Below are 26,761 nucleotides of genomic sequence, written 5' to 3'. Positions count from 1 at the left end.
TCAAGTCATTCATGTCACAGCACCCAGAGGTTCCTACATTGATGGAGTCGATGATCTGTGGCGATGGCTGTGGGATGAGGGCTATGGTGGTAAGGAAAGAGTGAGCCTGCTCCTCCTCCAGCTCTTTGTTCTTCATCAGGTCCGTCAGCAGTATGATGCAGTTTTCAAACCCACACGCTGCCAATGCATCTAACAACGGCTGCCTGTCCAGACAGTTCATCATCAGTATCAGCTCTTTGTATATAAGCTGTATCATGCAACATAATGTGGAGTTGTCATGTCAAAAATCAGTGTACAGCTGTGAAATGTAACAACATGTTCCATGTTTATTGTAGTCAGAGTTCAATAAATAGCATACTATGTTTAGTATGTATAAATTTTTCTCACAATGAACTTTCTGATTTGTCATACACAGGTGTAATTAACAGTTCAAAAATTTGAGGAAAAGCACTCTGAGAGTTAGGTTAGAAGATTGACACCACTCTTGTTTTTATATGCTAATTATGAAGCTACAGCCAGCAGCCCGTTAGCTTAGCTTAGCACAAAGACCGGAAACATGAAATTGCTAACCTGGCTCTAGTGGTACCAACCTCCTCATACCAGCACCTTCAGATAAAGCTAAAGCTCATTAATTAACATGACTAAATAAATAAGTAAGTAAGTGTAAAATGGTGCATTGTCTTTTTATGAGGGAAATGTGCGGCAGTCATGTAGGAGGCAGAGCAATGAAGAACTGAGGGACTAGCCAAAAGGTATTTGAGGAAAAGACTGACCAGTCATTGCGGCACTTGAAAGATGCTTCTTGCCAGAGTGTCTTGAGCTGAGGGAGAGTCAGATCTCTCAGCTGGAAAGCCAGTTGAAGGAACTGTTGTGATACCTAGGAGTAAATAAAATCCACACACATTTATCTATGTTGTAGGTATAAAATGGATACACTCTGCACATGAGTCTTTCAAAATTGCTCCTGTTCAACCAGAATCAATTGTCTTCTGCATAACTGTGAACATACTTTTCATCTTATATATCAGTCACCTGATCCCAATGCCACAGAGTGTATCAAGTTCTGAGAGTGATGATGCCTTTTAAATACTTCCCATGTAAAGAGATTATGATGAATGTTACCAGGTTGGGTTTGACTATAAGTAGCTCCCAAAGCCTTGGGGAAGTCAAGCTACAACCCATAAACACAAACAAGCCTATGGGCTGCTGAAAATTGATTCATATTCTTTACTAAAGGAACTGCAGCATCTAAAGTAAGGCAGGTAAACTGAAACACAGTGATGATTCTTATATATTAGATACAATTAAAAGCTCACCAGAACTTGCTGATTTGAGACCTACCTGTTGAGGGTCTGAGGTGATACTACACAACATCCTGACAGTCTGACTGGCCTGTAAAGGTGTTGCCACCCTGGTTTTTTCTGTCTTCATGGCCCGCTCATCCTCAAACTGTAGGCCTGTTAGTACACCAAAGCTTAACAAATCTGCAGGAGCAATGAGGAGAACAGCCATCAGGGTCCGTGTCTCTCATACAGTATCGTTTCCTGCAGAAATGCAACATAATCTTAAAGTGTAGAGTACAAAGTTGCTCCTGACCTACTCCTAAAGGATTTCCTGGCTGGGCTCTGAGCAGGAGCAACGTAGACACTGTTTGGGTTTGCACCAGCCCTGCAGTCCGGGACCATGTTGCCATGGAAACTGCTTCAGTACAGTTTACCTCTTCCAACACTGTAGAGCCATGGCGCTGAACACAGTGTAGCTCTGACTGCACTGACTAGGAAAAAGATGACAAACCAACCGTCTTTAATAAAAGCATGAATAAAATGCAACTCTTGATAAGTTGTATTGTGTCATATTTATGGTAGTCCCCTGAAAAGTTCAAGTTCTTATTCAGTGGTGCAGAAATCTCAAGTGACGACCAACATCATCAGCCTTTTTTAACTTCAACTCCAATACCAGAAATCAGAAAAAAGAAATCTTAAAACAAAAGCTACCATCAGGCCAAGGTCCATAACTAGAGTTTTAGGATCAATGAGGTTATGAGACAAAGACTTTGATTTTGATTATTATCAAAATAATGGCTTTAATATGTGTTTCAATACACCAAATTGCTGCTAATAATTTTTTGGAAGAAAATGTGAACTGTTTGAACTATTCATATGTAAATATACAGAGTCTAAAAATATCACTATGTGGATGTTTTTAATTATAGAAGGAAGAATAAGCTCACTGTATCTTCAGTTAGAGCTACTGAATGGGGCCAGAAGTTTGCCAGTCTGGACTCTTGGCATTGTTTTAGAACCCTGGTCTTCAGCAGCACGGGTCCTCGCCTCTCATACCTGCTGGTGCAAGTCCCGTATATATCTGTCTGAGAAGGGGGCATAAAAAAAAATCAGATATTTATTTTGTAAATGCTATGGCATGATGATGTTAATGACAGTCATTGTTAATACATGCACATGCATGTACTACTCATCAACCCTCACCTCCTCTTCTAATTCCTGTTTGGAGGCTGTGTGGGAGGTCTGGAGCATGCTCAATAGAGCTCTTTTTATGTTGAGGGCCCACACCTGCTCTCCCTCCTGGAGACAGAGGGCCGTGACCTTTCCCCCCTGAAGGGAGAACTTGAGGCGTGATCTCTCCAGTGACTCCCTGGGAAACAAAAACACCAGATGAGCCCCATGGGACCAGAGAACAGAGACAAGTGGAGCGTCTGAACAGAGTATCACATTCAGAGGAAAAACAGTTCTAGCATTCCAAAATGATCTGGACTTAAAATGTGAACACTGCAGACAGAGAATGCATGCACATATGTGCAAACACTGGGCAGATAAAGTATAAATCATACACTTGTTCAATCGCTATCCTTTATTTAAAAAAAACCCACCAATTTGCATGAAATCTGCTGTATATTACCTCAGGCTTTTTAGGCGCTGCACAGAGTGTTCCTTCTGAGGAGACAGCCGCTTTATCTGTGGATTCCTAAACTGTTGGACAAGCATGCACATGAAACCACAACATCACAGGCTTTTTGCATTTCACAAACAATTTATTAAACTGACCTGCATCATTAAGTGACATTTGGAGACCACATCAATATCAACCACACAATCCAAAGCCAATCCATTCCTGCCTGTATTGGAGCCATGAAGGGTGGTGGTAATTACTGTGCTGTACCTGTAAGTATACCTCACCCCCCTTTGAAAGGACAAGTCAGGAGTAGGAAGCCCTATAGATATGAAATAATGCACAATCACAAATCTGAAACAAAATTAATTGTGAATATATGTATACAAATAATTTGCCAATCTGCATTTAAAAACTCATTATCGGTGTATTTGTTATGTGCATTACACAAGGCAACAAATTAAATTCTCACCAGCACAACTTGAATCACAGAGATTTGGTTCTGCTTGAGTAGAGTCACCTACAGCATGGAAAGGCAGCAACAAAAATCTCAGACATACTGACAAAAAACACAACAGTCCTTAAAGAAAGCTCACCAAACTTCTGTACTTAACACTCACAATCATGTTGTCATGCTACATGTCTGTTCTTTATTAAGGGAAAAAAGAAAATGACACAAAAATAAAGAACATAACTCACATTAAAAACTATAAAACTCACCACATAGTAGTAGGAAAATCAGTGTAACATGTAGACAATAAAGCCATAATAAGGACACAGCCATAGCAACCCCAAGGTTCTGCAAGTCTGGCTGCCTCTGAGTCTCCACATGTAAGCGAGATGAAAACCAAGCACTGTTCACGGCCACTGAATGACCACACTTGTACGTGGGATCCCACAGTGACCCATACTCCTCACAGCAACCAATCAGGAAATACTTTTCAAGCTGGAGCTACAAATACACACTGAACCAGTCGCTTGATGGGGGACCGGGGCTCACAAAAACTTAGGTTTTCTTATACTCACATTGATTTGGACAGACACGGAGAGAAAATTCAGTTTATTGCAGGAAAGGTCAACAGTTTAAAAGTTGGAGGCTGGTACATTATAACAAGTGTTTATAGTATTGTACCTCTCCTACAATCAAACAGATCAACATGGAGCTTATCAATAGGTCAATAGGGCCATAATCAAAAAGCCACAACCATGGATGTGAGACACTGGGGCCCCTGGTACAGATGTGTAAAAGGCCTCCCACCTTCTATACATAGGAGAAAGATCAAAAGAAAGTTTTGTGTCTCTTTTTAGTCCTTTTGCATTTCTGTGATCATTTTTCTCTTCTATTTTGTTGTTTTGCACCTCTGTGGCCTTTTTGCCTATTGTTTTAATTGCTTTACATATATGTTTTGTTGTAGCCTCTTTCTCTAGTTTTGCTTAGTTTTTTTGCATCTCCTTCTAGTTACTTTGCGTCTCTTTGTGGTAAATTGAGTCTGTTTTATTTGTTTTTGTCACTGAGGTTGCACTGCATGTCCTTGTGCTTGTTTTGCATCGCTTTGTGGCTGCAGCTATGTGTTCTAGATTGACTTTCTAGAAAGTTACTAAAAAAGTAACTTCAGGTCAAGGTGCCTCCTGATCCCTGATGAATGAGATGTCTTCTTGTAGAATAAAGTGATTATTTGTCATTGAGTGTAACCCTAATTTACAATTACTAGATTATACTATCGGGATAACGCACCAATTTTTCCTAAGCGCGATGAAATCTGTACATAAAACCTGTGCGATATGCCCATTCAGAAATCCATCCATGGCCACAACCGCTAAGGCCTCTAATCTATTATAAGGTGATTCATAGACTCTTCCTGAGTGGGGTAATTATAACAGAAGAGAGACATCTAGTGTCTGTGTCTTATGGATAAAAACAGCCGAAAGAGTAGAGATTGTGGAGCTGGTATTGCCATTTATAAAACTATTTTGGTTCAGTGTGGGCAATACAAAGCCCTCCACCACCAGTCACGTTTTCCGGCTTCTGACTGAGCTACAGCCATTACCCAACACGCCTTTTATCCCATCTCCTTGCCCCATCATTAGGCTACCACCTACTTTCCACGATGCACCCGCCGCCACGCGATCCACGCCCGTCCTGCGACGTCAGTCACTGCGTGCTGTGGTTCACGCTGCATTCACATACGGACAAAAATAGTATTTTAGACTTCCCTTTCAAACATGACATTAGCCTGCCTTCACACCAACTTTTGAGGTCATAAAATAACATTAGTAATGCGGTTTGTTACACTGATTTGGTCAAATATGCTTTAGCGTGATAAACTGTAAAACAATTATACTTGTTATGTAATCTTAATATATAAAATACACCGGAAGAACACAGCTAGATGCTAGATTTTTTTTTTGTGTTTGATATGGCGATTTGAGATGTTCTGTAGTCCAATGAGTTTAATGTATAGAATCAATATTGGAGCAACTAACGACAAAATAAAAATAAAGGCGTGCCGTTACATAAGTGTAAGCACATAAACACCCTCATTCGTTTTTAACTGGCAGTTTGTGAACGCATCGTTAGTCCGGACCAGGGGGCGTAGGTTTGACCGGCTTCTCTCAGGCTCAGACACAATGAACTATCAGAGGGGTAGAAGCACGCATGTTGGGCTGGAGATATTGTCGCGGTTTTAGCACATGATTATTCTCATTTGTGCCTTTATTTGATATTCTTAGTAAATTCCAAACTACCAATATACTATATGGCAGTAACAAAGCTCAACTGGAAACGGTTTGATCGTCGAGTTTGATGTAAACGCGGTCGGGATCAGCCTGCCGTTAACCCCTCCTGACGGATTTTTCTTTGTTTTTTTCCTTAGCTAAAGCCAACGAAACAAGGCACATGACGATGTCGTTGACAGCTTCGTCTGATTATTTCGCAGCCGAGTGTCTGGTGTCGATATCTAGCGGTCCTGTCCTGCATAGACCCACCCCGGTTGCCCTCGCCAGCCAGGCAGCCACGGTGGGCCTGCTCCCCGGGGAGCCCGACGGGTCGAGCGAGGACAGGGAAGTGCGGGAGACTCTGAGGCTGGAGGGTGCGAACATGATGGTGGTGGCCGGTATCCTCACCGACCTGCACGGCAAGTTCCGCCCCATGTCGGCCTACTCGGAGAGCAGCAACTCCTCGTGTGGTGGGGAGAGCGGGTACACCACGTTGTCCGACCCAACCACCCCTACCATGACCCCCTCCGCCACCCCGGTCCCCGGACAGCAGCACCAGCACCACCACCACCTGAGGGGGGCAGGAGGGGGAGGCGCGGGGGCCCCGCGGTCCCCGGTGAAGCGACACCAGTGCACTTTCGACGGATGCGACAGAGTTTACGGGAAATCGTCCCACCTGAAGGCGCACATCCGCACACACACAGGTATGAGACAGCACCACTTCGGTTACATCTGCACTTCACATGCTGTGTACATGCCCACAACTTCTGCTTTTGTCATCCGCATGTACACCCATATTGTTATATGAGATGGGAGTTGTTGACCTCTTGTGTACTTTATGGAATTATACAACAGTAGCGTGTTTTCTACCTATTTAGTTAAAGTTACCCCCGACTTTGTCCAACAACGTGGCCAAACAAAGAGGGCGAGACAGACAGAAAAACTCCCGTCCAGACTCTGACAAAGAAGTAAACTAACAAAAGAACTGGGCTGGACGTTAAAACCGGTGACGAAAGTCTTCCTCTCCACTGGATTTGCATATGAAATGAACGTAAGATGAAACCTTAACATCGAGAGCTGTGCTCGTTGTCGGACACGGCCTATCCTAGTGATGGCAGCTACAAGTGCTCGATGTTTGGCTGTTCAGTGTTTCTCTGGGCATCCTTTCCCCTTCCTTGGCGCCTGACGACGAGTTAAAATCGACTTTGTGTCTGTGTAACTCGGACACAACGTTGGAAGAAGCGCTGCAGGAGGTGGCGCGTCCGATAATGGATGCGTCGTTCCCGTGCCTGATAGTCTACACGTTTTTAGGGGTTTTGCTGAAGAAATATGAATAAATATCTTGCAGCACTTCACTTGACAGTTCATCTTATAACTGTAAGACGCTAGATTTAACTGGAAATAGACCAGTGCGTCAGTGATAAAGTGGAGTTCTGCTACAGAGTTGAAATGCGCACGTGATTTCGCAAAATAAGAGCAATTGTGTGCCCAGGGTCACTGAGCAGGCGCAAACGGATTAAGGGCAGCAAACAGCCCAAAGACACCGTGGTGGGAACGCCCACGGTGTCGTGATACAACAACGTGGCCAGGCTTTGTGATGTTGAAAATGGCACCGTTCCAGTACCTCATCCTGGTTTGACTCATACCTACAACAGATTAAAGCTAGTAGTATTTTAGGAAGACTAATCTGGAGAATATGTCTTGTCATGTAACTACACAGAGATGAGTATGTTCATCTGTATTGTGTAAAATACAAACACACCCTGTTTTGATATATATTACTAATTTGGTAGCAGACAGTTATTTAAACTTTAAGGACCAATTTGAAATAATACAAACTATAAAATGCCTGTATAATGACTGTTATTAAATTGCATTAATGTAGGAACAGCTGAATAATTTGCCTTGCAGTTATTTACAGCATTATGTATAGAGGATGATGTAATCTTGGGGTTCAGGAAATAATAATGAACAAACAATGAGCATTTTCCTCTGGTCTTTAAAATGTCATTAAGATAAGGGGTTAATCAGCCTATAAAATCTGCATGTTAATTGATAATGAAAATATTTATACACTGTTTTTAACCATTGTACTGCATTCATGGTTTATTGTAATCATTATGTATCAAATCCGAGTAGGTGGCGTTGTAATCCACACAGCTGCTGCTAATGCATTTTCAGTCATTAAATAAATGTGTTGCATGCTTGTTGTGTACACCAGGTGACTTAAAGCTAAATTATTATTGGTCATTGACATAGTGGTTAATGGTTATCCATGCTACAGGCGAGAGGCCCTTCCCCTGCACCTGGCCTGACTGTGAGAAGAAGTTCGCCCGTTCTGATGAGCTCGCCCGCCACACCCGCACCCACACAGGTGAAAAACGCTTCCTGTGTCCACTGTGTGACAAGCGCTTCATGCGCAGCGATCACCTGATCAAGCACGCACGCCGTCATCCTGACTTCGAGCCCTCCATGTTGGGACGCAACAAGGGGACATCCTCTGCTTCTGGCCCAGCCGTGCACCATTAGGGTGGTTTGGGTTGAGCTTGGCAGGAACACAGAAGGTCACGGTGGTTTCAAGTTAACCAGCTACAACCAGATCCATTGATTAGGATTTAACATTGGTATGTTGTACTAAAAATGCGCACACACACACACACACACACACACACACAGAGTTGGACAAGAGGGGAGGTAACCTCATCTTGCCATTCACACAACCAACCACTATCCACCTATGCGAAACATAACCAGGGTTGGGTTTGAGCTGTTTCAAATCTGTAAGAACTGGGGGTTTGTCAAGAAATGTGCTTTTTGATTCCACTTATCTTTTCCAGAAATGAGTGCACTCCATTTACAGTGCCATTACATGTCAAACAAAGCACATGTATAACATTTAAATAAGGCAGACTGGAGCTAACTTTCAAATGTCCCTATGCTTCAAAAATAGATTTTTATTGATACAGTGAAATCAATTACTGTACACAAATAAATACATACAAGAGGAAAAAGTCCAATGTTTGGTACAGAATTATATATGAATTCATCCTTTTTTAATGTCTTATTTTGATATAGTGAAATTAAATGGTGAAACCTTTTGATAGATAATACCTATCAGGCTCATGTCCTATTTGCTAATATGGAGACAGTGGGATTTATGACCTATACTGCAACCAGCCACCAGGGGGCGATCAAAGGTTTGAGGTTTCACTTCACATTGTCCATCGTTAAATATGGTCTGTGGCTTATCCACTGAATTAAAAGCCAGAGAAATCAAGGTACTTCATCACATTGATGCAAAAATCCTGTAAAACCGTTTATGCAGTGCAGCAGTCCTGCTCATTGACTTGCAACATTGCCCAGTACAACTCATTATTTGGCTTTAATGCCTCAGAAAGTAAACACTATTATTTATTTCTCTAAGCAAAATCTAATTGAATGTGGGTTGTTTTTGCTTCCAACATACTTTTGGTCCGTTTTCTGTCTTGATTTGATAAGAATTGGAGTCACTGAGCAGATTTCAGTGGATAAAATAAACCCAACCCTAAACATAACCAAATGTTTTCAAACTGAAATACTTCCACAAATGACAGGATCATGCTGTAAAAGAGAAAGAGAGAGAAAGAAAATCAGCACAACCATCATCAGCCAAAACACCTTTGTTTTCTTGTGGTTCATTTGTAGATTGTTGAGTTCTTCAGAACCATTAGTTTGCCATGAGTAGCACAATGTTGGGATTTTAGGTAGCGAGGCAGCAACTAGAAGCTTTTTTTGTGTGTGTGTGTGTGTTGCTTCTTTTTTTTTTAAGCTTTGCTGAGTCCACATTTTAGCTGTAACACATTCCTTCTTTTTTATTGCATTAGGAACCATTGTTGAGGGTTTATTTGTCTATATTGTTTCTTGTACATCTAGTTTAACTATAGATCAAAGAAGTGGATCAAATTTCGCTATAGAAAAGCTGTTTGCACGCCATCATTACATTTAGATCAGTTATCATTGATGAAGTGCTGACACATAATACACAGTAGTATTATGTCTAATAATGATGCAAATGTATATAAGCTTTAAGCTTTTTAATGTAGAAATATGGTAATGCTACTAACAGCAGAATTAATACGTGATGAACTGTAGTCCTTATATTAGGGGTAATGGTATATGCTTGATTAGGATGGCATTGCCTTGAGTGTCAGTGTGTGTGTGTGTTTTTTTTAAGTATGTATGAAACAGTATCAGATATCTTGGGATAAATGTTGACATGAGTTGAGCTTGATTTTGAGACTGCTACAGTGACCCCTCCTGTCCTGTGGATGGGGGGGCACTGTCAACCTGGAAGAGACCACTCGTTGATTCAGGTTCTTCTTTTAACTTTCCATCTATCTGTACCTTCAAAGTAAAAGTTTTCACCCCACTCCTCAGGGGCCAGACACCAGAACATAAAATTCCTAGTACAACTATTTATGTGGGAATCAAAATTGGAATATTAAGTATAAAAGTACGTTAAACATGGTCAGCCTGCTCCGACTGCAGAAAGCTACTACTTTAATTGTGGTGGATATTTAAACTTGTGAAAGCAGCAAAAGCGGATGTGAAACTAATAACATTAGCAATGGCACCATTCTGTGTAGTTGCATTGTCAACATGACAGGCACTGCTAAATGAGACGCAGCCATTGATTATGTTTGTGTTTGATAAAAATTAAAATGACCACTGTTGCAAGGATCTGGTACTACTGTTGGGGGGGAAAAAGCAAAACAAACAGGGATTAGTTCCGAGCTTGTTTAGTACATTTCAGCAAATAGACATATTCCTGCGTTGCCGACACACTGGGTAATCTTCATGTATTGTCACAAGAAATATTTGTGTTTAACTGAATCAAGCGAAGCTCAAGTAGTTTAGATATTTGATGGCTTACACAGAGCATCCGGGTCTGAATCTAGAGAGGTCAAATCTTTTATTTTATGTTGTAATGTTTCCACACTGTTTGTCTGACTCATGGACATATTTCTTTATCTCAGCGAACAACACTTCTTCAGGAATTTCTCAAAGCCTTAAACTATGTCATAACTACTTTGCACCACGTTTACAGTTGGATCATTGTATAGGTGTATATATATATATGCCCTCGTGGGGGCTCATCACACATACTCATTATGCAGTATGGCACTTTTTTCTGACAGGTGTATTTGGCTGAATATTGTAATGGCTGACACTGTTACAATGCTTCGACAAGCAAGCACTGTGGAACTTTGCTCATGTTGATAACCAATGGTTTGTAAAACTGCCTTTTTTGTCCAAGTGCTTTAGAAAGTGTGGTAAAAGAACTGTTAATTGTAGTTTTTTGTTTGTTTGCTTAGTCATTTAGGCCATCTCTTGTTGTGGAACTTGTGTGTTTTAAGATGTAAAACGTAGATCTGTTATCTTTTGTCTCCTCCACACTAAGATCAAAGAGAGCAGATGCAGACTCTTGCTGATTTCCGTCAAACTGTTTTCATAAACCACCTCACTGTTGATCTGCTCATCTTAATGGAAGCCGTACTCACTCAAATGAAGGCGGTGCTTTAACGTTTTGTACACATTTATTCAGAGGTTGTTGATAGTTTTTGGTTGCTGCTGGCAGTAACCTCGAACACACAGACTGTTTAACAAAGGAACACATACAGTATCTTTTTTTTTTTTTTTTTTTAAAGTTTAAAATGGAAATCTTCCCTTCCATCTCTCCTCACACATAGAAGCAGCTTCTACCACAGGGTGTCCAGATCTCATAGCTATAATATCACAAGAAGAACATACCTCACAGATTTTTTGTGTGCTCTGTACAAAAGTCATCCAACTCATCTTTTAGAATTTCCTTTAAAGCCTTTTAGACATTTGTTTTATCAGCTAGATCATCTGCTTTGTACCCTTGCCCTTATCTTGTCTCTATATGCAACATCACTACTACCTGTGTAGCAGCAGAGCCTGTGTTGTTAACAGACAGTGGTAAATGAATCTACTGGATACATTTTTGTATTAACAATCCCTGTCATAAAAGCTCAGCAGCTGGTTTTGTTGCCAGAGGTTGAAAAAGTGATAATAATATGTAAAAAAAAAACAAAAAAAAAACAGCCTGTAGACTGTTAGTTCACCGCAGACATTGATTGCAAGAGCTCAGTCCAAATCTTTTTGTTCATATCGGTGAATGTGGCACGATGACAGACGAGTATTATCCACTTGGGATTCCATTGTTGCTGCGCTGCCTTGGCTGAGAAGAAAATAAATAGCAAAAGCAACAATTTCTCGTCACCACACTAATTCAGATATGCACATTGTACAGCAATTGATGTTTTTTTTTTTTAAATTGATGCCTAATTTTTACATAATTGTAATTTTAAAACCTTATTGATGGTAAATAAGACGAACCATGGAGCTAAATAATTGCTGCAACAAGCTGTTTTGATATTTATATTCTCAGGTGTCTTAAACTTTGAGCACTGGAGATTCAATATTTCCTGTGCAACACCGAAGTACAAGCATGTTTTATTTCTTTTGTTATGCTGTTTAATTTATTACCCAAAAAAAGGTCTAATTTGTGTGGCTTAATTATTCTTTTTACAACTCATTTTGTGATATGGAACAATACTAATATTAAATGGTTCCATTGTTTGCTTGAAAATACCAGTGCTTTTTTTTTTCTTTAAATAAAGTTGTTTGAGTTGATCACTGTTCATCTCCTGTGTTTTTTTTGGGGGTGGGGGGGTGGCTACACTGCACTATGAGCATGAAATTGTCGACCTTTATAAACTTTCAACCAAAACAAAAAACCGCCTTGAATCTCTATGATGATGATGATTATTGTCTCTATTATCGATCATAGTCCTAAACAAATGACGAAATGAATTGATGTCTCCACTGCAGAAAGACAGAAGTGACATCTTGACCTAGTTATGCACCTGAGGTTGTAATTGTGTTTTAACTGAGGGGTTAATGTGAGTTGTGCAACTGTAGCGTTTCATTAAAGTCTCCATCTCGGGCCTGTCTCTGTTGGATTCGCTTCTGCTCCTTTTTCCCAACCTACAGTCCCAACATGCACTACATATTTCAGTATCACAGCCAACATGGTGAAAAAAATGCTCAGTTTTTTCTAAGATTTCTTTAAAAGATCCTTTTTATGTAATAACGTGTTTATGTTCAATGTTGTTACGACATATTTTGTTTATAGTACAAGAAACCTAACATTTTATTTGGCTATATCACAAAATGTTATTTGGTTCATTATTATACAAAATATTGTGTTTAAATGGGAAAAGATTTGATGTTGTTAATGAGAAAATATGTAAAAATATTGCAACATTAAAATGAAATTTCTTAAAGTGAGAAAATTCATGTTTTACCTAGATACTGAGCAAATCTCGTCATTTTGCTTGTACTGTACCATCCACAACCGTAGTTAACAGATTTGAGCCTTTATTATGTAAATGTATTTTACAGTATGTTGAACACTTATTACATGGAACATATGAAACTGATCGCTTACTAGTCATAAAGACATGTAGGTTGATAAGGCCACTGTAAGATCACAATGTCACATTAAAAGATTTAAAAAATAGATGGTACCTTAGTCTACGAAGATGAAGAGATGAGTTTATTCTTATTCTTATTGTTTCATTTTTATTTCAAACTTTATTCCACACGCTAAGTGAAAAGTGGTCCACATTAAAATAAATAAATATGTACAAATCTATACATCTAAAGTAAATATGATAATAATTAGTATTATTATAATTAGTAGTAGAATCAAAAAGTATAAGGCATAAAGGTGAAGGTACAGACATAATATATAACCTTGTAATAAAGGATAAATAAAACTACCGAAATCAATTTATCATAAATGTTTCGGCAATTGTAGACAATGGGCTATTTTCGCCCCGAATCTTTGACTGGCAGGCTTAACGGAAGAAAATAGTATCAGTTTCCACCCGGACGACTTTAAATGCAGCACGCAAGCAAAACCCGAAAATATAGCTCACGCATCCTGTATGGCCAGCAGTATGTCCTGGCGCTGGGCTGTGTTTAAATAAACCGCTATTTTGCTTGTAGATACATTTAAAAAAATAAAAATGTTGGGAACGTCAGGTAGACCGGGTGTCACAGAGAAACCACCTCCTCCGAACTGGATCCTAGTGCATCCCACGGTGAGTGTTGGTGTACCGGAGCTGCATCCAGAGGCCTGCTGTTAAATCTCGCAGTAATCAGCGTTTGTTCTTTGGTATTAGTATCAGCAGATGAAGACTCTGGAGGTGGGGGACAGCGCCCAGGTGCACGCCGCTTTCCTTGTGTACATGGATCTTGCTGAGGGTGAGTTTGATCAGATGTGTCATTTTGTTTGGTTGTGTTTGCCAGACGGTCATTTAACGGGATTATACTCAGGATTTAGTTCTTTAATTCATTTGATTCAATAGATCAGCTGCATTTTCTTTAAACCGTGATCTAGTAACATGATGTTTCAAACGTTTTTGAAATCTTAATATATAGTTTTAGTAAATAAATAAATACATTTAAAAAAACAGATTTAGCAGTTTTAGTGCTAAGCAGCACATAAATTAGCTACTATTTTAACTTGTGTGTGTCTCGTGATTAGAGTAAAATGCAAAAATTGTCCAGCCAGAGAAAAGCAGGATAAATCAGTATCCAGTGGTGACTGAGAACACTGTCATCTCATCAGCAGAGCACTACATCCTTACAGTAACCCTCATCCTGTCCTTCGCAGTGCGTCGGTGGAAAGAGGTGTCATGTGTCAAGAGTCCAGAACTGCAGGTGGTTTTGCTGGAAGGGAGGGAGAAGGAAGGAGCACCCGTCCACACTGTCCTTCCTCTGCCTGTTGACCAATCTCTGAGCCACAAAAGGTAATGAGACACCAGAGAAGCTCTGAAGTGTACTGCCTCTTCTTTTTGGTTTATAGACTGTCACATGTCATCCTCCTCCTCTCTGATTTGCAGTATACGACACGTGCTGGACAGGGGCTTTCCTGTGCTGCTGTGTGCTGTGGCATCCGACTCCACCCTGGTCTACCAGAGGATGACTGATGGATTGGTGACACCGGACCCTCCTGTAGGACCTTTTCAGGATGTGGGACGCCGGCAGCACCGGAAGAGACGGCAACAACACTGAGCAGAGTCAGAAGACAATAACAGAGGAGCAAAGACACTGGATGCTCAGTCTGTCTGTATGAGACATGACCACAAGGCTGGACTGACAGTATGGCAGAAGGTGCCGTTCGGCCCATCCATGGTAACCCTCCAGGTGGTGTATGTGGCTGTGAAGTGGACTTCAGTGGTTTTCAAGAGAACGTGTCATCACTGGTTACATTTGTTTATAGACTGTAAATCAGTCAGCAAAGAAGTGCTTTATTTGAACTGCATTTACAAGGTGGAGACTTGTAATTACCCAATCATTCACAGGGAAAAGGAACATTTAGGGGAAAAATATATAATTTTGTGCATAAATGTTTTTTGCACTTAACAATTCTGTTCCTCGTCTTGCGATCCCTCGATTTATCTTACGACTACCGCCACAGGTGCCATGTTGGGGAGCTCTAGTGTAAGCACACTACAGAGCTGTCTAGGTGTGTCTACATAACTCTCCCTGAAAAATTGTGAAACTGCAGGGCATCCGCATAACATTTTACACACAATGTGACTAGAGTCCAGCAGAAAATAGTGGCTCTTGAAAGGGTGGAAATGAAATGATCTGAATTATTATTACTGTTACATAAGCTCAAATGACCTGATAAATATCATTTATACCAGTGGGTTCTATCAGCATCAAATGATCTTTGTGTTTTCATTTGTTCCATTGCATTGGTGTGATGCTAATTTTTATTATATGGTGCAGAATATGTATATATTCATCAACACTGCACTGTGGTACATACACCACTCAGCCATAACATTACGACCACAGAGGTGACGTGAACAACACTGACTACCTTGTTACAGTGTCACCTGTCAGTGTGTGGGGTATATTAGCCAGGAAATGAACATTCAGTCCTTGAAGTTGACATGTTGGAAGCAGGAACAATGAGCAAACACAAGGATCTGAGTGACTTTGACAAGGTCCAAACTGTGATGCTGACGACTGGGTCAGATCATCTCCCACACTCCAGGTCTTGTTGGGTGTTCTTGGTCTGCAGTGGTCAGTACCTACCAACAGTGTCTAAGGAAGGACAAACAGTGAACCATCATCCAAGGCTCACTGATGATGAGGTCGACCTGTAGATTAAATTTTTATATTTCCATTCCAACTTTTCAAAAGATTCCATTTAGTTTGAATCTTTGTTAAAATTGTTGAAAATGAAAAATAACTTGTCCTCAAAACCAGTTTTCACTCCTTTTACATAAGTTTTCCACTGAATGGTCGACACATTCATGCTCTTCCTGACAGTAGAACTGTGGAAGCAAACGGATTCACAGTGAGCTGCAGTGACACGAGTGCCAGCCGAGTATCACACTGACTCCTTTGTACACAGTGTTGTCATAATGTTAAGGCTGATTGGTATCTATGAGTATATTGTTCACAAATTGCTTCATTTGCAGGTTGTTTTCTGCACTTTCATCTGTGGTACCAGTTCTTGAAACAGCACAACAGTGTCAGCTATGTGGGTAAGATACTGTGAAAATGCTTTATTTTTATAGAAAACAATTCAACATAGAAACTGAACACAACAACATAACACTGGTGAGTGAAACACAGACTAATATGTGGCATTGCAGTGCTCACTCTGTAGAGTTCACACAGAACAGATACTGAAGCGGGGGACTGCAGTAACCCTGCTGTGTGAGTAGGTGTGTCTTTAATGGTGCAACAGTGTCTCAGTGAGAAGGACTTAACCACACTAGACAGTACAACACTTCAACCCTGAGCCTTATTCAACATAAATACTCTACACTGACACAGACGTGGACAGACAAATGCACTGTACTGGCCAGTGAACTGTAGAAAAGAGGCTCATACTGTGTCTTTCAAACCCAGTGACTTTTCAAGGCGGCGTTCGAGGTTGAAATATTCAAAACGATGCAGATAGAAACGTTATTTTCCTTTAAGAGTGAGCGTCCACAACAGCGCCGCTTGTTACTGCTGCTGAGTGTTTTGAATGAGTATAGAAGGTCTCAGTGATAGCCACGTATATTCACCTTTCAGAAGGTATCCAAGCATGAAAACAAACGCAAGTGATCTTTAAGATCTCTAGATTTCATCAGCTTCATCGTACAAGTTCTCTCCCTTTGGAGAGTGAACACTGATCCATCTTTAACTTTGGTTTCAATCTTTCTCAGGGTTAATCAGATGAGCAGGTTGTGAGCAGCAGGGCAAGAAAGTGCTGTAATCCATTCTTCTCGGACAGTCGAAACAAGGCCCCCTGACCTTGGTGCCATGTGGCACGGTTCATCTGTGTCACTTCAATGACAGTTCCTCTCAAACCTGGATGGGCAGGTACCAGATCACACTGCTATGTAATATCCTCTTCCTCTGAGCAGTAGTCCCGACCCTGGATACGAACCAGAGACATGTTAATACAAGTTATATTTACTGTACACAACCACCCACACACACCCACCCACCCACACACACACACACACACATTATTAATGTCATTTCAATACTTGTATAAAAAGTTAAGGTTATGCTGTTTCAGGACCGTGTGTGTGGCTCTTAGCTCCTGAATATCACCTTGACTTTACTGAATACATGGCCAGGGCCACCTGCCACGCCTTCAGACTAGGACTGCGTACTGGCAAGAATCTTGCAATATGGTACATATCACGATACAGGGTTTGCAATTCGATATACTGTTACCAAGGCGATATGTTGCAATTTTTTTTTTAAATCTTCTTTTAGAAAACTGACAAAATAAGCAACACGGCCATATGCATAAAATGTCATGTCAGAAAGTTTTTTCTGTCATAGTCCCTGTAGCATCCAACAGCAGCACTGCTTGACGTGAACTATGGATTAAAAAATCGACATGCTTTTGAGAATTGATACAGTATTACAAAGCATAATATCGTGATACTCAAGTGTATTGATATTTTCTTACACCTGTGTCACAGACCACCAGGAATGCATGGACCACTGGTTGAAAGCTCTTGAATTAGTTCCTTCTGAACACAAACCTTAAAATAAATAAATACTTGTATTTGAAAAAGTCTAACTAATGTCACTAAACAGTTTTTCCACAAACATTAAGGGGCATTTGTTGGGGACTGTTTTTAGCTGCAGATTAATGCAAATGTGCTGCGCTGGGGACTGGTTCCAGCAGCAGGTCTGTGCATATTGGACCAGCTCCAAATAAACTACTGCCAATGTTCATCATAATGAACAAGCATGTCACCCAGATCAGCAGTGTGGCTCATTGAACTGTGTTAATAAAGCCTATTCCTCACAGAGGACTAAGTTCTGTCAAGTTTTAGACATACAGTACTTGTTAGCAGAGCCAATTCATCACTTGTTTTAGTCTTTTCATGACCATGGGAGCACTACAGAATAATGCCAGCCCTGTACTTTAATATACAGAATGTGACTAAACTGCCTCATGCCACAGAAAAGAACATATAAAAGCCTGGACTACACTTTAACTAAACCACTTTTCTTTGTGACCGTATGCAGTGACACTGTCAGTAAAACATGTTTTCAACATTCCTACTTTAAAAGACCAGACTGTGCTGGACATGACAGATTGGGGACGGTGCATGTTATCATCTGCTGTGTCCTCACTCAGTCCAGATTTGCACCAGCAATAGGATTAACATCCATTATGTCATTTAGCTGAGGGATTTTTCAGCAGAAACACAAAAGCAAAGTGATGCTGCAGCGAAGGTTTGTCATTCCTTACCTTTTCAATTTTCTCATCCAACATCCTGAAAAATTCTTGCTGGCTCTCTGAGGAGTGGATGCTCCTGGAACAGCGAAATGGTACAGCAGGGTACAGCTTTTCAGTATAACTTAAGGCACGACAACAGGTTTAGATGACAGCTGATCAAATCAGTCTAACACGCCACTAATGCACAACATACACTATAAACAGATGTTAGGGGAATTTCAAGAGCAGAAGCAGCAACATCGATTACTAAGACTCACAGTATCTTTCCATTTCCATTAGATCCAGTTTCATCCGCATGTTGACCTTTACTAAGGAGAGCACTTTTCTCCTGTGGCACATCACACAAATAAACAAAAATGCACACAATCTACTAGTTGTCTTATTCTATCTCATGCTAAAATACAATTAAAAGTTCTACAGTTGCCTTACATCATTTTATAATGACAATATTTTAAACGTAGCTGTTTATATGAATTTGTTCAAAAAGAAAAACAACAAAAAAAGGTGGGCATTAAAAACTTCTAGCATTTCATTACATGTCTTCTGTTTTCCTTTATTAATCTGCAGCACAGTGATTTAAAATCTGAACAAAAGTGTATGAATATAAAGTTTGTCTTTAACAAACAGAAGCCATTAAATACAGTGAAAATCCCATTAGAGACTTAACATTAGAATACAATAGAAGTCACGCACTGCGCTGTCCTGGCTGTCCACTCCTGCCTCTTCTCCGCTGATGTATTTGACTTTATCCATGCTTTTCACCTTGTACTCATCTGTAACAAAGTGGGCGACAGGAAGGCAGAGAGTACATCTCCTCTTATTATTACACATCAGGCACACAGACCGCTCACAGACACTCCAATCAGCACAGTCCTCTGGGATAACAATTCTCACAGGTCAGTACTTGGCAAATTAATTACTGCATGGGCTTAAATTCTCACACTCCTGACTAAATCCTCCATTAACAATGGTTGGCAAGTGGCAAACACATAAGCTGTCAGCCTGCGTCTTCTCTCTCACACATGCACAGCCCCCTCGTATGTCTCGCTCCCACACAGTTAGGAGGAAATGTACAGATATGCATAGTAATGATGGTCTCACACAGTTCTAAGACATCATTATCACATTTTTATTATTAGCAGTTTGTTATGTTAATCTGGAGCAGCTGTATTTTTTTAAATAACTTTTCTTTATGATAATAAAATTAGCCAACAGTAACTAGACACCTGTAACAGGTGACGTTTGCCTTACAGATGACAGCATTTTGACCATGCACACCTACCTAAGGGTCAACTGGACAATCAACAAGGTTCACCAGTCTGCTACTGATTAACGTTAACCATTTCTAAGGCTAGATTAAGATCGCACTTAACCATTTCTAAGGCTAGATTAAGATTGCACTTCTTCATTCATTCATTCATTCATTTACAGATTTTAAAAAGAGAAACTAAATTTTTCTTCATCGCAGCAGTGATTTCCACTTAGAAGAGTCAGAGTTAATCATACAGATAAAATTATGTTTTTAATATACTTTATTATTCTATCTATTAAGGATGTAACAATACGGTACGATACCATCACGATAGAAAGTCCATGATATGGTATTTATCGCGATGAAGGAAAAATATGAAAAAAATGCCCTTTACTAAATGATAAGTTATGAAATTACAAATATTGTTACATCCCTACTATTTACATTTATACACATAAGCGGAAACTGTTTTCTAAATCAATAAAGGCACTTTGAGCTTGAAAAAGTATGACGGTTGTTGTTTCCATCTTTTCAACTTTGTGAACTTTTATCTTGTTTTCTACCTCCATAAAAGAACTCTTCAGCATCTGCAGTCAATCACTTTGACGTGTACAGTATAAACACTGACCAGAGACCAGGTCCCCGTTGCTGTAGGATTTATTCTGGCCCTCCTCATCGTTGGGCACGGCAGACACCTGCTTGGCAGAGGTGCAACCCATCTCCTCCTCCTCAGCTGTTCTCCTCCTCACCCCTAAGCATGAGAAGTACACCTGGGGGCAGATTGGGGGGGGGTTAAATATACTTTATTATTCTATCTATTAAGGATGTAACAATACGGTACGATATGATACACAAACTTAGTTTGTGAGCAAAGGCCACCAGGCAGAAAAGCCTCACATAACAGACAGGCCTTGTGATGAAGGATTTGTCTCTAGGGAAATCCTCTGAGAAGCTTCTGTCCTTATTAGGACATCCAGTAATGTGGTCTTGTAGTAGTCTTCATTTTGCACAGGAAGAAATCCCCTGAACTTCGGCTTGAGAGATGCACATTTTTAGTCACCAATTAGTCATGAAGCGCCCCACCCTTGAATTAAAAACACGGGTATCTCAATCTATTTCCGGAAAAGACAGTATCAGACAGTGTAGCGGCGTCGTGAATTATCCACACACCAGTCTGGGAAAACACCAGTGAGAGGGTGCGCACGTCGGTGCCGGCTGCACCGCAACAATAAGGCCTTTCAGGCTGCGAGGATACCACCGTGCCAAGCTCGTTTACTAGAGGAGGGGGTTTCTGGGGGGCTCAGAGGATTAAGCTGTGGCCTCGCACGCCCATCTCCACCGCTCTATCGGCTTGTAAGAGTCGCAACAATATGGCTAACGTAACAGTATGTTCGACCAAACCACCTGGTTGTGTATTGCTTTAGGATCGGGAAAACGCAAAGTGGTTGATCCCAGTATGATCAGCTGACAGATTCGTGTCCTCTTTACTACCAGCTTCTATGTGTAGCCTGCATTCATAGGGTATACATAAAAGCTGCAGCTGCATCCCATGCACGGTGTATACTATACATACTATATATATACTACAGTTTTAGAAAAACGACTAAGAAAGTAAGTGGAAATGCATTCTATCAAAAGCTGCAAAATATCGAGCCACGTCTTGATTTACAATATCAGAGAAAGGCAATCAGTGTCTCTTTTACAAATAATAACAAAAGCTGCGAAAAGAGTAGCTATCCCACGGCCAGCAGGAAACACCGAGACGAGACCACCTAGACGGAGCCCAGTAAACACCAACAAAATAAATGCAAGAGCAGTGGCCTACCTTTCTGGTTTACGCATGGTTCAAGGGTCCTTCCTCTGGTTTTAGTCCAGATGGAGGAGCAGGACAGGTCGCATCTGCACCCCTCGGCTCAATACAGGCATCAGCAGTCGAGATGCAGTCAGACCGTCTGCCAGCTGTCTGCTCGGACTGCTGGAGCTCATGGCTTGATACTCGGCTAAAGTGATCAAATAGCGCCTACTGGTTTGAAAAGAAAGACGCGAGTGAAACAACAGCGAATAAAAATAAATGTTGTTCCAGGAATGATTATTATTTGCAGTATTAGCAGGACACAAAACCTCAACTTCCCTGTCGATGCGATTTTAGGCTAGCCTTCCTCCTTATGCGATGAAAAATTGACTAAGTTAACAGTTTCCACTCGGGCCTAATTCACCGGTGCACCACGAACTTCCGCCCATCCCGTGTCATCAAAGTTGCCAGTAAACAATACAAAGTTTCTTAAATTCGTTATCACTGGCAAAGCCAACAACTGACGCCGCGGATTACGGACGTCAGTCACTATGATTTTACTAACAATAATCGCTCGTATAGCGGACGGGCTACCGCTCGCTGCGTCCGTACAGGAGGATGAACAAGTAGGATACATAGCTTCCCCATAATGTGGGCCATATACGCTCTCTGTATGAAAAGTAGCTACAAGCCAAATAGCATTCAATAACAATTGCGTTTAACGACGGATAGCTTCCGTAAGGGTGTATGGTAACATCGCAAAACAAGATTAAAGACTATTTTGATTCTTTGTAGTATATTGAGACATTTATTTTAACAAAACATTAACTTTAAAAAATTGTTTACTAGCTAAACGCCAAATAGCGTAGCTAAATTACGTAGTTACATTTGTTCCTGTCCAACGCTGTGTATAAATTATTTCAATGAAGAGCTGTGGGAGTAAAAGCAGCTTAAAGTGTATTTACATAATCGTTTAGTAATTGTAGTCGTTTATTACGTTTTGTTTGCCAAAAATATTATTTTGTATAAGGTTTCGGCTTTCCAACTTTAGCTTCTTCTGCTAATGAGCAATTAAATTGTCAACTATATTTACCTTCTTCTAAATTATCATGGCCTTTGGATTATTTGTTACTTCATGAGCATGTCTTTGCCTACCCTTTTTCAGTCAGGAAGAGACCTCCAGCAGTACCAGAGCCAAGCCAAGCAGCTATGCCGCAAACTGAATGCGCAGAGTCCTGCCCGCTGTATCTTGGAGGCCGGGGACATGTACTTTCAGTAAGCTAGCACAGATTGTTCACTTAAGAGTGCAGAGAGTCCTTTAACAGAAGTGTTACTCCTGTAGTACCGCAAATTAGGTTTGGTGGGGTTCAATGCATATTACAGGCATAAAGGTGATTATAAATAACCATTGATTTGAACCGAACTCATGTCATGTTTATAGCTGTTTAATAGCAGAGGATGTGTGCTACCTCTCCCTCTGTGAGGCTTCATTTCCCAAAAAGATGGCTTTTGCCTACCTTGAAGACCTCCACACTGAGTTCCATTACCTGTATGGGAAAAAAGTGTCCACGGTAACGAGGCCATACTCTTTCATAGAATTTGGTAAGACTTTTTGTGATCTCTTTGCAGTACACTGAAGAAACATTTTATTGTTCACTCTCTGTAAAAAAAAAAAAAATTGACCATGTAATTCACACACCATTTCAGACACATACATCCAGAAAAAAAAGAAGACGTATGTTGACAACAGGACCAGGAGGAATCTGGGTAGTATCAACACGGAACTACAGGATGTCCAGAAGATTATGGTGGCAAATATTGAGGAAGTTCTACAGAGAGGAGAAGCTCTCTCTGGTAAGTACAGGAACAGAAAAAGCATTTCTGACCAAGTTTGCTGCACAAAGAAAACCCCATGACATAGTGTAACCAATTGTAATTTTGCTATTACTACTGCCTTTGTGAAAATTATCATTTTGTGGTGGTGTTTTGGAAAACACTAGATTCTGATGAGTCCTTGTCACACTTGTAAATCACTTTCTCTACTTTTCTTGCAGTTTTTACTTAGTTCCGTTACAGAACTTTTCAAAACGAAATATACATTTCTTGCAAAGGAAACATCCAGGTCATGTTATCTTGATACTTCTTTGTCCCTCAGCGCTAGACACTAAAGCCAGCAATTTGTCCACCCTGTCAAAGAAGTACCGGAGCGATGCTAAATACCTCAACACTCGCTCCATGTACGCCAAGGTGGCAGCTGTGGCAGTGTGTTTCATCACACTCATCATCTATGTGCGTTTCTGGTGGCTTTAATGGACTTTCAAACAGGGACTTTGATACCAGAAAGAGGGTATTAAACATTTAACAGACCCTGTTACATTCCTGTTATACCAGGGTGCCTTAAAGGTGTCATACAATCTATTCATGTTGAAGGTCAATGTTGTCTCTATGCCTTCTTCACCCGAGTGATGCTATACACAGAGTATAGATTGAGCCATAGGTTTGTGATGGGACTTTTTGTATGGAAGTAAATGGTTTATGGTGAGTGCATGTAACCGTCTTTACTGGAATGTTAAGGGGGAGGGTTTTGATAAATCAATGTTTACACTGTTACTTGGGTTTCTTTAAGTTTCAGCATATGTAAACCTATGCAAAGGTTGGTAAAAGTCCTAACACTGTGATAACAAGAAATGTGTTTTGTTTACATTGCAACAAAGTCTTATGGAAATGATTAAATATTTATCAACTTGTCAGTTTCTATTTCACATCTGTGTGTATGACATGTTAATATTACAGAGCCACAGTCCTTGTGTTTAGTATATTCAGTACACACATGCCTGTCACACATATACCAACCCGAGGAGTAATGTTCACACAAAGACACTTTATGCAGCACAAACAATAGAGCTAAAGGAGAAGGAACAGAATGTGATGATGACCAATGTTGGAGTGGCTCCACTGGATAAAGTGAGTGAGACACTGTGCTCTTGTGCTACGGTTGACTGAGCAGGTTCCAAGTAAAGAGTGAAATGATCATAGTGACAGGCACAAATACAAAATCTGACATATTTTGATTGGGTTATCAACTGTCAGTAGGTCAGAATTCCATGACAAATTCTGACCAGATAAAAAGAAAGATGTTTGGTGAACAGTACAGCGCCTGGAAGTGCAGTCCTTCCGTCCTTGCTCAGTGAGGTCATGGCTACTAATGTGGTGAGACTCACATATGATTTTCCTTCAACAGTTTCAAAGCTGGAGGCTTTTTCAGGGCACAGTTCTTGTTCCTGCCCTCCAGGGTGACGACAGTAGGCAAACAAACTTACGACAACAGATCAAAGTCGTCCCTCTGCAAAGGAAACAATTTCATTTCTACAGTATCAGAATTATGCTTTGCCTCCTGAAGAATGATGAATGAAACTTCTATGTGTATGTTTTATGACTGATTCAAACACTAGATGGTTATTCACTTGACACTACAGCAAATAAGCATTTTCCTTAAAAAAAAAAAAATCTGTAAGCACTTTCTGAAAAATCACTCACCTCATCATTGTAATTCATGACATGCTGCTTGATCTTTGAAGAGTCCACCCAAGTGACAAAATCTTCCATATTTCTGAAAGAGTCATAATAACAGGGTCAGTGTTTAGTCACATGAGGTGCTTTTAAACTGCCATCTTTACTGTTAGCTTCTTGTTTTTACAGAATGTACAGTTTGTGTAAAAGGGCGTAAGCTCCATCAAGCAATTGTAAAGAAATGTAAATGGACAAAAGGAAATGTGGAACAACCTTGTGACCAGGAATGCTGGGTCTGTAACAATGTCTGGGCCAACACGCACATCTGAATCTGATTCAAGGACAATATGGCAAAATAAATTTGACCCTTGGGGTTAGTTAACTGTAATATGTGTCAGGAATAACACGATATAATGCTTTAGAAAAAACAGCTACAGTATGCTAGAGTATAAGACATTTTGTGGGTGTAAACTCTCGCACTAATGAAGGATACGTCCTTGTTCAATGAAGGTGATGGCTGTCTTCAGGTTCTGAGCCATACGGAGGTTCAGCATGATGCTTGGCAACCTCCGCCTGTAGGAGTCACAGGAGATCGGAAGCACAGAAAATGGACAGGTGCCATCCATGGACTGAATATCAACAGTCACAGTATGTAACGGGATGCATGATTATTTACCTGCAAAATGAAGACGCTGTGACTTTTTCCGTGAGGGAGAGGTTCTGTCTGGTGGGGATGAGGCCGATGCTATACCTTGTGTGAAGAAACAAGTATGATATTAACTGAAGTTTAGAATGGGCTATAATATTACACCAAACTGCAAAGAGTGAACACAACATACAGTAAACACAACATGGCAGAACATGGTCATTACATCCTGGCACTCACAGTTTTTCCAGTAGTTGATGTGTGCACTGAGCTCTGAAGCCATCTCTCTCATCCAGGTCTCTGATTTTCTGGGCAAGATCTCTGATGTTACGACTCAGCTTGTTGTATCTGAGACATTGGAGGGAAAAAAAACAATGTATCCAAGTTTCTAATGGGAAACATATCAGCTGATTGACAGAGGCAGGCTACAGTATCAGCAAATGAAAAGATTTAATATGTTTAAGCTGTGTTTATGTCAGCTAACTTTTGCCACCAAGTACTAAAGCACGTTTTGCAAAGGGATCAAATACTTATTTCATTCATGAAAATGCAAATTAATGTATAACTTTTTTTTGTAATGCATTTTTCTGAATTTTTTTGTTATTGTTGTGTCTCTCACTGTTCACATGAACCTACCATTGACATTGTAGACTGATCATTTCTTTGTTAGTGGGCAAACTTACAAAATCAGCTGGGGTTCAAATAATTTTTTCCCTGACTGTATGTAACCTTCAGTCAGATCCAGGATGAACGTGGACAGTAAACCACCTGAATCTTCCTCTAGATGTTGGATAACAAAATCTCACTGTATTAATGTTATCAACAATTTGGCCTCTCCTCTCAAGCTAAACCCACAGCATTTAGACAAAAGAGTAGCTCCTGAATAGGGCTGGGCGATATGGCAAAAATGTAATCTCGATCATTTTTTTCCCATGTTGATCGATAACGATATATTTTTCGATATATAAACTGTTAATGCTGCCAGCTTTCAAAGAGTATCCCAAGTATGAAGCCACAAAAATTTGAGGGTCCATTAGTTTAAAAATTAAGACAACTTACTAAAATAAATTAAAAACTAAAAGTTGT

The 26,761-nt window shown here is 40.4% G+C and overlaps 7 protein-coding genes across 12 annotated transcripts in view; 4 read left to right on the top strand and 3 right to left on the bottom strand.

Annotated features, from left to right (window-relative positions):
* The window catches only part of LOC109951951 (uncharacterized), a 36,397-nt gene extending 32,573 nt beyond the window's left edge, over positions 1 to 3,824 (bottom strand). The window contains exons 1-10 of the mRNA XM_020586742.1: positions 3,628 to 3,824; positions 3,380 to 3,427; positions 3,063 to 3,229; positions 2,917 to 2,987; positions 2,487 to 2,652; positions 2,231 to 2,368; positions 1,597 to 1,774; positions 1,342 to 1,484; positions 774 to 877; positions 38 to 203 (exon numbers count right to left, since the gene is read on the bottom strand). Coding sequence (XP_020442398.1) covers positions 38 to 203; positions 774 to 877; positions 1,342 to 1,484; positions 1,597 to 1,774; positions 2,231 to 2,368; positions 2,487 to 2,652; positions 2,917 to 2,987; positions 3,063 to 3,229; positions 3,380 to 3,427; positions 3,628 to 3,691 — 1,245 coding nt within the window. The 5' untranslated portion in view covers positions 3,692 to 3,824. The remainder of the gene's footprint in view (positions 1 to 37; positions 204 to 773; positions 878 to 1,341; positions 1,485 to 1,596; positions 1,775 to 2,230; positions 2,369 to 2,486; positions 2,653 to 2,916; positions 2,988 to 3,062; positions 3,230 to 3,379; positions 3,428 to 3,627) is intronic.
* Positions 3,825 to 5,480: 1,656 nt separating this feature from the next.
* On the top strand, positions 5,481 to 11,712 carry LOC109951967 (Krueppel-like factor 9). Its single transcript, XM_020586767.1, has 2 exons — positions 5,481 to 6,326; positions 7,907 to 11,712. Exons 1-2 carry the CDS (start codon positions 5,804 to 5,806, stop codon positions 8,149 to 8,151), a joined length of 768 nt encoding a protein of 255 aa, XP_020442423.1. The 5' UTR covers positions 5,481 to 5,803; the 3' UTR covers positions 8,152 to 11,712.
* A 1,867-nt stretch (positions 11,713 to 13,579) lies between these two features.
* Positions 13,580 to 15,670, top strand: tsen15 (TSEN15 tRNA splicing endonuclease subunit). 2 transcript variants are annotated; one of them, XM_020586759.1, is made up of 4 exons: positions 13,580 to 13,793; positions 13,875 to 13,956; positions 14,327 to 14,504; positions 14,598 to 15,670. In XM_020586759.1, exons 1-4 carry the CDS (start codon positions 13,719 to 13,721, stop codon positions 14,767 to 14,769), a joined length of 507 nt encoding a protein of 168 aa, XP_020442415.1. In that variant the 5' UTR covers positions 13,580 to 13,718; the 3' UTR covers positions 14,770 to 15,670. The 2 variants fall into 2 exon arrangements, with proteins under 2 accessions (XP_020442415.1, XP_020442416.1); XM_020586760.1 differs by having other exon boundaries at positions 13,585 to 13,793; positions 14,369 to 14,504.
* A 366-nt stretch (positions 15,671 to 16,036) lies between these two features.
* Positions 16,037 to 22,698, bottom strand: zgc:55943 (uncharacterized protein C1orf21 homolog). 3 transcript variants are annotated; one of them, XM_020586737.1, is made up of 6 exons: positions 22,675 to 22,698; positions 20,356 to 20,497; positions 19,169 to 19,248; positions 18,733 to 18,803; positions 18,488 to 18,551; positions 16,037 to 17,143 (listed from the first exon to the last, which is right to left on the bottom strand). In XM_020586737.1, exons 2-6 carry the CDS (start codon positions 20,444 to 20,446, stop codon positions 17,105 to 17,107), a joined length of 345 nt encoding a protein of 114 aa, XP_020442393.1. In that variant the 5' UTR covers positions 20,447 to 20,497; positions 22,675 to 22,698; the 3' UTR covers positions 16,037 to 17,104. The 3 variants fall into 3 exon arrangements, with proteins under 3 accessions (XP_020442393.1, XP_020442391.1, XP_020442392.1); XM_020586735.1 differs by lacking the exon at positions 22,675 to 22,698 and adding an exon at positions 21,553 to 21,640; XM_020586736.1 differs by lacking the exon at positions 22,675 to 22,698 and adding an exon at positions 20,625 to 21,499.
* Positions 21,750 to 24,534, top strand: sec22ba (SEC22 homolog B, vesicle trafficking protein a). The gene is made up of 5 exons (XM_020586733.1): positions 21,750 to 22,145; positions 22,685 to 22,794; positions 22,961 to 23,121; positions 23,227 to 23,373; positions 23,675 to 24,534. The coding sequence occupies exons 1-5, from the start codon at positions 22,071 to 22,073 to the stop codon at positions 23,827 to 23,829; spliced, it is 648 nt and encodes a 215-aa protein (XP_020442389.1). The 5' UTR covers positions 21,750 to 22,070; the 3' UTR covers positions 23,830 to 24,534.
* The window catches only part of imp3 (IMP U3 small nucleolar ribonucleoprotein 3), a 5,613-nt gene continuing 2,725 nt past the window's right edge, over positions 23,874 to 26,761 (bottom strand). Inside the window, exons 2-7 of the mRNA XM_020586734.1 lie at positions 25,916 to 26,023; positions 25,706 to 25,780; positions 25,523 to 25,602; positions 25,303 to 25,354; positions 25,057 to 25,129; positions 23,874 to 24,862 (exon numbers count right to left, since the gene is read on the bottom strand). Coding sequence (XP_020442390.1) covers positions 24,836 to 24,862; positions 25,057 to 25,129; positions 25,303 to 25,354; positions 25,523 to 25,602; positions 25,706 to 25,780; positions 25,916 to 26,023 — 415 coding nt within the window. The 3' untranslated portion in view covers positions 23,874 to 24,835. The remainder of the gene's footprint in view (positions 24,863 to 25,056; positions 25,130 to 25,302; positions 25,355 to 25,522; positions 25,603 to 25,705; positions 25,781 to 25,915; positions 26,024 to 26,761) is intronic.
* slc35a3b (solute carrier family 35 member A3b) overlaps positions 25,590 to 26,761 on the top strand; it is a 14,973-nt gene continuing 13,801 nt past the window's right edge. For all 3 annotated transcript variants that reach the window (XM_020586729.1, XM_020586726.1, XM_020586730.1), the window contains exon 1: positions 25,590 to 25,677. The gene's annotated coding sequence lies outside the window, so the exon portion shown is untranslated. The remainder of the gene's footprint in view (positions 25,678 to 26,761) is intronic.

The sequence above is a fragment of the Monopterus albus genome, unplaced genomic scaffold (genome assembly GCF_001952655.1).
Source record: "Monopterus albus unplaced genomic scaffold, M_albus_1.0 scaffold420.1, whole genome shotgun sequence".
Lineage (NCBI taxonomy): Eukaryota > Metazoa > Chordata > Actinopteri > Synbranchiformes > Synbranchidae > Monopterus > Monopterus albus.
The sequence above is the reverse complement of the archived record's forward strand: the minus strand, read 5'-3'. Positions and strand labels throughout refer to the sequence as shown.